Source organism: Cibotium barometz, chromosome 19, assembly GCF_041138505.1.
Source record: "Cibotium barometz isolate CiBa-2024 chromosome 19, ASM4113850v1, whole genome shotgun sequence".
Lineage (NCBI taxonomy): Eukaryota > Viridiplantae > Streptophyta > Polypodiopsida > Cyatheales > Cibotiaceae > Cibotium > Cibotium barometz.
Window position 1 is genome coordinate 3,078,883 of NC_141064.1, and position 9,819 is coordinate 3,088,701.

The window sequence follows — 9,819 nt, forward strand, 5'->3', positions numbered from 1 at the left end:
CATCATTGCCAATGCCGATGGTGATAGCATCTTTAAACTATTGTGAGTTGGAAACTTCGGACATGCAGTCCCACTACATTATTGTTTGGACATGCTAGAGAAGAAATGGACACACCATTCGTTTTCTTCCTCTTTGTCATAGCACAAGAGGTCTCAGAGCTTCTTGCAAACCACAAAATCCAATATATTAATTTTTATATCAATTTGCATATTGCCTCATACACAATCCATACTTGTTGATAAATGCACTCTGCGTTTCACTCCTTTCAAATTTTCCAAACCAGTTGGACCTTCTGGAGGAGTAATGATATGAGGAGGAACATTCTCCTTATTTGATTCAACCACACTGCTAGTAGAAGGCAGAGGAGGTTTATTAGGTGAGACGGTTGGCAGGAGCTTTAGCTCTTCTATGACTAAGCTGAGACATGGTGAAAACCCTATGTAAACCAACGATCAACAATTCAATATAAATCATATTCTGTTGGAAGCTCATGGTTGGCCCTCCATAAAAATAAACTTGAAAGGAATACTCAAAGCTCAAAATAGATGACAAAACTCATGCACACGACACAAGAATGGGTTAAATCTCCCCCACCATAAGAGTGGCTCACGTCCTCTTCATGGTGTATTTAAATATATTTTCTTGTACAAAAAGTAAGAGCCAAAAATACATGTAGCCAAAAATATAGATCTCCACTTTGGACTTGCATAAGCCTAAATACAAAAGTGTGAACACTCTAAGGTTCACTTTCTATGCTTGTTAGCCTGTCTAGTGTAAGCTTGTTGAGCCTTAAGGATAGACTCACGAGCTTCAGCCAAAATACGGTTATGAGTCATAGCAAAATCATTGGCCGCTGCCGGAACTTCATGAGAAAGTCTAGTAATTGGAGTTGGAAGTTTCTTACCATAGACAATCTCAAAAGGAGCTTTGCTAGTGGTTGTATGAGGTGTGTTATTATATGCAAATTGCTAAAGATGCAAATAATGATCCCAATTTGTAGGAGATGAGATAGTGTAAGACCTTAAAAGATCTAAAATAGTGCTGTTTGTGGCCTCAGTTTGTCCATTACTTTTTGGATGATATGCAGAACTAAAATTAATCTTAGTGCCTAAGTTCAAAAATAATGCCATCCAAAAATGATTACAAAAACGAGAATCACGATCTGAAATAATGACTTTAGGTAAACCATGATTTGTGAAGATAGTTTTGATAAACAATTGTCAAGCATTCAATGTTTTATGACATGCAATGAAATAAGCTTGCTTACTAAATCTATCAACAATTGTCCATATCATATCATTTTGAGAAGATGTGGTAGGTAAACCAGTTATAAAGTCTATAGAAATTTCTTTCCATGGTGCTGCGGGAATAGGTAAAGGCATGAGTAGCCCATACTATTTTCCTTGGCATCTTTTAACTCGTTGATATTGCACACATTTCGATACAAAAGAAGCAACAACAACATGTTTTAATTATGGCTAGTAAAAATATTCTTCTATGGTGCGAAGAGTGGTGAGAATGCCATGATGACCAACATAGGGGGGACGATGCATCTCTTCAAGAATAAAAGATCTATAAGGAAGTGTAGTGCATAAACACTTTTGAAAGAAAAGGAAACCATCATTATATACATAATCATGAAGAGGCAACTAATTATTAGTTTCTAACTTATACGAAACATCAAAAAAATCAGGATCTGTAACATATGAGTCACGCATATCATGCAAAGAATAAATGTCAAGCATTGAAATGTTAGAAATAGAAGGTCGTCGACTAAGTGCATCAGCCACTACATTCTCTTTATCAGGTTGATATTGGATAAGAGGATAAAAGGAAGTGCTATCAATGAGAAATTATGAGCAAACTTCCTATAAAAACCAGCCAAACCAAGAAAGATCTAACTTCTTTAACACATGTTGGAGTAAACCAAGTCTCACTGACTTTACCTTTTTTGGATCAACTTTGATACCTTCACCTAAAACAATGTGGCCTAAGTATTCAATTTCATCTTGGAAAAAGAGGCTTTTATTTGAATTAGCATAAAGTTGATTTTCTTTAAGAAGATTAAACACTAACGCAAGATGCTCTTCATGTTTTGCATAATTCTTACTTAAGATAAGCAAATCATCAAAGAAAACAATGATGCAATTTTGATGGTCAAGAAATATATGATAAGAAGCTCTATGAGGTGGTTGGCTACCCAAAATAATATCTATAGTATGGTCTTCAGGACGTGAAAGAGGTAAGGTAGGAGGTAAATCGTCTACAAAAAATAATCCTGAAACCTAGCCACCATGAATTCTTGCTGAGAAGGAGTGAGATTATTTTCATATGCTTGCACTTCATTAACTAAAATCATGTATGCACGTGATTGCTTCCGAAGTGCACGTTTAGCTTGGGTATGGGATAATGAATACATCTCAAGGGAACGATCACCAACTAATTGCATTAAAGTACTATTATGTGTGAAATTCATAGTATGCATGAAATCAATATGTGGATTGAATTCATAGTATGCATGAAATAATCAATATGTGGATTGAATTCATGTTTAAATGGTATACCAAGTATGATGTCACTAGAATACAAAGGTGCAATGAGAAAGTTTCGTTTTTGTTTATAAGGTCCAATTTGTATCTCAAGGTCACGTACTTCACAAGTTCTCGTGTAGCGTGTGCCTTAAAATGCAGATTTAACCTTATAACACGAAGAATGAGTCTCCAAATGCAACCTACGAACTACCTTTTCAGACATAAAATCATGCGTACTACCATCATCATGAAAAATAGTGATATCATTTCCATTAATAGATCATTTCAAACGAAGCAAAGAGTGAGGAGTGCTTGCAGTACCTGTCGATTTGCTTTGTGTACCCACTTCTTCATCACTGTTGAGTTGCTCTTCCGTCCAATCCAGAGCCGTATCACCATCACCATCGTAGTATGCTTCATCTTCGATATTGCAAAGTTGTGCCACTTGAGTAGGATGAAAAGTACACTTGTTGGCTCGATGTCCCACTCGATGACACTTGAGTAGGATGAAAAGTACACTTGTTGGCTCGATGTCCCACTCGATGACACTTGAAGCATGTAGACACATTTCCGCCTTGACGAGGTTGGGTAAGGCCAGGAGTGGGTGCATTACTATTGTGACTAGAATTGGGTTTGGGATGTACATTGCTTGGGGTGGTAGCATTAAAATTGTTCTTTACATTTGGGTAAGGCGAGGAGTGGGTGCATTACTATTGTGTGACTAGAATTGGGTAAGGCGAGGAGTGGTTGCATTACTATTGTGACTCAAACTTGAATTTGTCTTGGAATTGACCCCATGTGAGAGGCTTGGTAGTGCGTTCCACCACAATGAAGCTCTATCACTCAAATGATTAGTAGCACACTTTATTTTATCTTCTTCGGAGAAGCGTTCACCAATAAAATAATCATCAAATTGAGTCAACCAAGAAAGAACTAGACGACCATCTTTTTTACCATCAAATTTGGAGAACATGAATGCACGACAGTTGATCTTGGAGTCCTTGTGAGTCCGTCGAGTCGAAAACGGATTTGAGAATCTTGCTCAAGCGATCATCAGGAGATTCTTAGTGAACGCACTGGTGCTTGCATTGTTCTTCAAGTTGCATCTCGAGTAAAAGAATGCACTCCTCAAAAGTAGGAGTGGGAAGAGGTGACCCATTTGAAATCGTTGGAGGTTGAGTGCCATCATTGGAATCCATGGTGGTAGATGCTTTGAAGAAATCGGAGATGTTGAACCAAACAAAGATTTGAAAGATCTTTGAAAAAAAAGACCCCTTCAAAAAGATGAAAGATATATATATATATATATATATATATAGATAGATATATCTATAGATATATATATATAGACATATATATATCTATAGATATATATATATATATATAGACATATATATATATATATATATATATATATATATATATGTCTATATATATCTATATATATATGTCTATATATAGATATATATAGACATATATATATAATATATATATATATATATATATATATATATATATAGATATATATATATATATATATCTTCTTCTTCTTTCTTCTTCTTCTTCTTCTTCTCTCACGGGTTCACCGGGAGACCGCCATGCAAGCACCCAATTATCCCATATAGCATTGAGGAGATTATATATATATATATATATATATATATCTTCTTCTTTTTTCTTCTTCTTCTTCTTCTTCTTCTTCTCTCTTTTTCTTCTTCTCTCACGGGTTCACACGGGAGACCACCATGCAAGCACCCAATTATCCCATATAGCATTGAGGAGATTAGGTGAGCCGGGTATAAAGGGGAGAAGAGACCTTAATTTACCCTTGTCTCTTAGGAGACATCGACGCTTGACTTTGTGGGAGAGGTGAGGTGCGCCCATCCGTTCCGTCCACCGGTGCTGTTGCCATCGGTGTGCTGGCTGTACTATGTGCACCTTATGCTTGCCGATGTCCTTACTTGCCGGTGAACTAGCGGGTCTAGGTGTACTGGCTAGTCGGTGCGCTGGCGGCCGGTATGTTCGCTTGCCAGTGTGCTATCCCCTGTCAGGTGTCCACTGTAGATGCCTGTCTACTCGGGCGGTGCTTTGACAAATTACTATCTCCTTGGGTTTCGTGCCGGCGTTCCTCACCTTCACGCAAAGGACAATAGTCCCGGGCCGTTTGAGTGCCCAATATACAACTTTTTTTTTCTGACAAGAAGGTACGACAACATAATTCTCCCTGATCCTGGGTCTAGCTCTGATACCAATGCTGGAAGCTCACGGTTGACCCTCCATAAAAATAAACTTATACTCAAAGCTCAAAATAGATGACAAACTCACGCATGCTACACAAGAATGGGTTAAATCTCCCTCACCATAAGAGTGGCTCACGTCCTCTTCATGGTGTATTTAAATATATTTTCTTGTTCAAAAAGTAAGAGCCAAAAATACATGTAGCCAAAAATATAAATCTCCACTTTGGGCTTGCATAAGCCTAAATACAAAAGTGTGAACACTCTAAGGTTCACTTATGAAATAGAACATCAAAATGTTGCACACTAATGTGCACATAAAATATCACTACCATTGCCAATCATAAATAATCGCCACGTGCCATGCGTCAATAAATTTTTCTGTCGAAGTAAGCCTAGTGGATCCATGCACATCTTGCACACTAACCTTGCCACTGATCTGCACTGACATTCACAATATAAGCTCAAAATATGTGACATGATCAGTCTTGCTTGCACATAAAATAAATATCCATTAAATAAATCTATAAAGGCCAAATAATTTGAATAATTCCAACATATTCTAAGGCACAGTTGCCAACCATAGCAAGAGAAGAGGAACCCAACCACGCGAATGAGACCATGTAAACAAGCCACCCATAGCAACAATCCATATGCAACAAATTCTCATGTAGACAAATGCAACACACACAAAAAATGCATGTGAAAAACGTAGCTTCCACCTAACGAAATACCATGCAAAATCGAATATTATATTGACATTTGATACTAATTAATAACCCCCACGTAAACAAACATTTTTGGCATATATTTAAATTGGTCAACTGAAAAAAGATTTTGGTGCCCTATTTTACCTTTTGTGTTGCTTATCTATTTATTTACCTTTTGTGTTGCTTTAATTAATGCCCGCTACTCGCAGGCATTAATTAATGCCAACCCTAAGGTGAAAGGTAAGTAGCTCCTTGCTGGGAGAAACAAGTAGAGGTGCGAGAAAGAAGCAATGAGACATGAAAAGCATTGACAACCCTCTCTCAACCTTGAGAGCTCTCTCTCTCTCTTAGACATGAAAAGCGTTGAGAGCCCTCTCTCTCTGAGGGCGTGGTGTAAGGGGCGGGCAGGAGGACCCAACCACGCGAATGAGACCACATAAACAAGCCACCCATAGCAACAATCCATATGCAGCAAATTCTAGAGGAAAATCAGCAAGGCAAGATGCCGAATATGTGAGAAGGCATGTAGATAAACGTAACACGCACAAAAAATGCATGCAAAAAACGTAGCTTCCACCCAACGAAAAACCATGCAAAATCGAATATTATATTGACATATTTTGTAAACAAACATTTTTGGCACATATTTAAATCAACCGAAAAAAGATTTCGGTGCCCAATTTTACCTTTTGTGTTGCTTACCTATTTATTTACCTTTTGTGTTGCTTTAATTAATGCCGGCTACTACTCGCGGGCGTTAATTAATGCCAACCCTAAGGTGAAAGGTACATAGCTTCCTCATTGGGAGAAACAAGTAGAGGTGTGAGAAAGAAGCAACAAGACATGAAAAGCGTTGACAACCCTCTCTCAGCCCTGAGAGCTCTCTCTCTCTTAGACATGAAAAGCATTGAGAGCCCTCTCTCTCTGAGGGCATGGTGTAAGGGGCGGACAGGAGGAGGAGGCTTGAATGAAAGATGCAGCGATGGGTGCATCTACATCTCCTCACGTATAGCCTTAAAGATGGAGCTTCTCTTTCATGCACGCATCCTACCTACGCTCATAAAACAAAGAGACCATCTATCCCTTGGGAGACACGATTTAATAGACGAAGTAGGTAGGAGCGATATGAGACGCCATGAGCCAACTTGGTATGCAACCACTCAAGAGAAGGGCGTGCATAAAACACGTACAAGAAAAATCGCAGAAATCCTTGCTTTCTAGTGGGCAACCCGTGCTTTGCACGTATTTTAAGACTCCAAATTCAAATTCTACCCAAACCTCATCCTTTTCTTCCCAAACCTCCAAATTCTTGTCACATGGAAGCTTTGTGAAACTCTTCCTTAAGATATTAAGATATAGAGAAGCCACCTAAATTGGTTGAGATTTAAAACGTATTAACTCAGAGGAAAACCATGGAAATCGGGTCGTCAATTAATTAATACCAAACAAAAAAAAAAGATTAATGTGGCCTATTTTTTAAACCTGCGGCAAAGTTGAAATTTAGGTGCCCTATCTTGGGCCATCGAATTTGCACGCGGTAGGACAGCCATGGAGATCGGCGAGGATGCAGTGAACGCTCTCTTGCTCTTGACCTCTAACGCGAACGCTTCCCAAGCCGGAGCCCTGGCTACGGCCGCCCTATCTGTCCTACTTCGCCAACATTCGGAGGAGGAGGCCCTGTCCGCCCCTCCCTTCTACGAGGAGGTGCACGTGGACTTCATCAAACGGACCTACTCCGCACTCGTCTGCCTTTTCCTCGAGGCCGCCAAAAACGATCTCTCCTCCTCGGACCTCTCCGCCTTCCTCAGGAGCGACTGCGGCCTCCTCCATCACCCCTCAGTGGAAGCTCTGTGCAGCGCCTTCCACGAGCACAAGGGGGATCTCAGACGCTCGCTTTCCGTAACTGCCAATTACACCTGCCTCCCGCACTTGCTAGGCGTCGACTGGAGCCTGCAGTACTGCGTCTCTTCTTCTGAAGACCGGGCAGTGCGCGAGTTCTTGTACCACGTCCATTTTAGAACGCTGGATTCGAGTACAGGGAAAGAAGATCGGATGGAGGTCGTGTGCAGCGTGGAGGAGTTGCAGGATCTGGTTTCGCACTTAAGAGACGCCTGCAAATCCGTCGAAAGAGCTGTCGATCGCCGTTGACATTCCAGCTTCAAATTGGTGCCTCAATCTTCCTTACTTGCATTGGCCTATCTATCCAAAACACGGGTGAGCCGGCCCATATACTTTCTACAGCGTAACGCTCTGAATGTTATACTGCCATGCAAGCTTGGAATAACATTGCATGAAAGGGAAAAAAGTATTTTATTTGTGGTATCTATCCGTGCATGCTAGGCTGTAATAATGTAGATTGGCTTCTACTCCAAGCAATACTGGATCTTACCGTTTTCCTTGGCTTTTAAATGCTTTGCCTTATTTGGTTTTGGTTGGGGTCCTCTAGATTCTGTTACAGTAGTCGTTATGTATCTATGAATGGTTTACAATCATCTAACTGCTGTTAAGATTATACAGAATGTCAGCAATGCTTACAAAGTCTGTAGGTCTTGCCACAACAGAACATGTGGGATGTATTATCAAGCAGGAGGTCTCACATGAGATGATGCAAAGGGTCACGAGCCTGCTGCTGGAGACTTGCACGACAGTTTATTGCCAAATTTGTGAGGGCTTTTTTACTGGCCCCTATTGTCTCAGTCTAGACCTTTGTGTCTACTGAAAGGAACTGCGAAAGAGTACAAGAGCAAATCGTTTTGACACTTGCTGCGACTTGTGCTATTGGGCAGTGCTGAAATATTGCCAGGGAACTAAGCATTCATAAGTTGCCCCAAAGCAAAGTGAGATTTTTTAAAGCGCGAGAGCCTTTGTATTCTGCAATTTCTAAGAGAAGTGAAGTGGCTGGAATGAGTGAGAGATGGGTGCTACCTGGTTGTAGGGAAGAGGCGCATTGCTCTGCTCCAAGATGCCCATTAGATGCTTTTTTTTGGGTGTTAGGGGAAGGGAGGCCATCCAGTGAAACAAACCTTGTTGCCTTTGTTGGGCATATTCATGTCTTACACTTCTTTCACACAATGCTGTGAGAGACAGACTTCCTAGTGCCCCATGTGTGTAGTGCATGCACATTGGTCTCCTTATATTGGTGCTTAGTGGCAAAACAGCTTGGAACTTGAGTGATGGAGATAATGATGGTCCAAAGTTTCTGTAAAACAGTTGCAGCACTGAAATTGAACTGTCAAAACGGATTGGTTTTTGGCACTCATAATGGCATCTGAAATGCAAAAGTAAGGGTGAAAATGAGGCCAGAAAGCATCTCCAAAAAGTGGGAGACGTGGTGCATCAGCCCTGAAATTGGGGTAGAACAAAGCAATGAAAGGAGTTTCAGCCCTATTTAGAAAACTGGTTTTAGAACTTTTTTCCTGGTCACAACTTTGGTAGCATGGAACATCAAGGTTTCAAAATCAAACTCTCCAGCTTTCTCAATTTGGGCGAGACACTAGTTTCGTTAGACACTCCTTTGTTCTATCATCAGGATGTCACGTGCATCTTGCACGTGGATAACATGTGGACACGCTTTACAGACAAGCGCAAGGACCTAAGGCTGGATGCTAAGCATTTTGGGAGCCCTTGTCCAAGGAAATTGTAAGTGTACGGCAAGGGTACTCAGATCAAGTTGTGCAAGTCCCTTGCAGTCCTGTCAGTCTAGCACAGTTCATGTAACCCACTTATTGCAAGATGTAATGATGTACAGGGTGTCTGGGTGCTTATCGGACATTTGATGGCATAGGTGGGGCAGATGGCCTAAGGCTGGCCACCCAGATGTGAACCAAGTGCATTGGCTTTGTAGGTTGGCTGGTCCCGACCAGCAGGCCAACAGACCTCCAGTCCCTATAAAAGAGCGATATAGCCCCTTTTCTCTCATCGCAAGCCACATTCAGCTAGTGTTGAAGAAAGACCCCTCTGGTGGCCTTGAGCAGCAGTAAGAAGGGCAAATGCAGGACAGTTTTCTGAGGTCAAACACCGGCAGCTCCAAGCAGCCAAGTGAGTTCATCTTTGTGGTCTTCCAGCTGGAAGCAAATGCAGATTCAGTCCAGGCAGCAATCAGCCCCATCCATTGTGTATTTATTTATCTGCAGCAATAAAGCAAGTACACCACCCGTTGTGAGGGCCCTCCAATGGGTGGTGACTGGGACCCAATCTGGTGCACTGTACTCACAGATCGTCAGCTGGTTTGACATGCACGGTCTTCAGATGGACCACCTTCCCCCTTTTGAGTACAGCCTAGACTCCCCATTCTTGGATCTCGCAGATTCAGTCCGGGCAGCAATCAGCCCCATCCATTG

General features: G+C 41.1%; 1 protein-coding gene across 1 annotated transcript; it reads left to right on the forward strand.

The window, feature by feature from the left end:
- Window positions 1-7,027: 7,027 nt before the first annotated feature.
- LOC147628106 (uncharacterized) lies at window positions 7,028-7,627 on the forward strand. The gene has a single exon (XM_086814074.1). It carries the CDS (start codon window positions 7,028-7,030, stop codon window positions 7,625-7,627), a length of 600 nt encoding a protein of 199 aa, XP_086670200.1.
- Window positions 7,628-9,819: the final 2,192 nt, after the last annotated feature.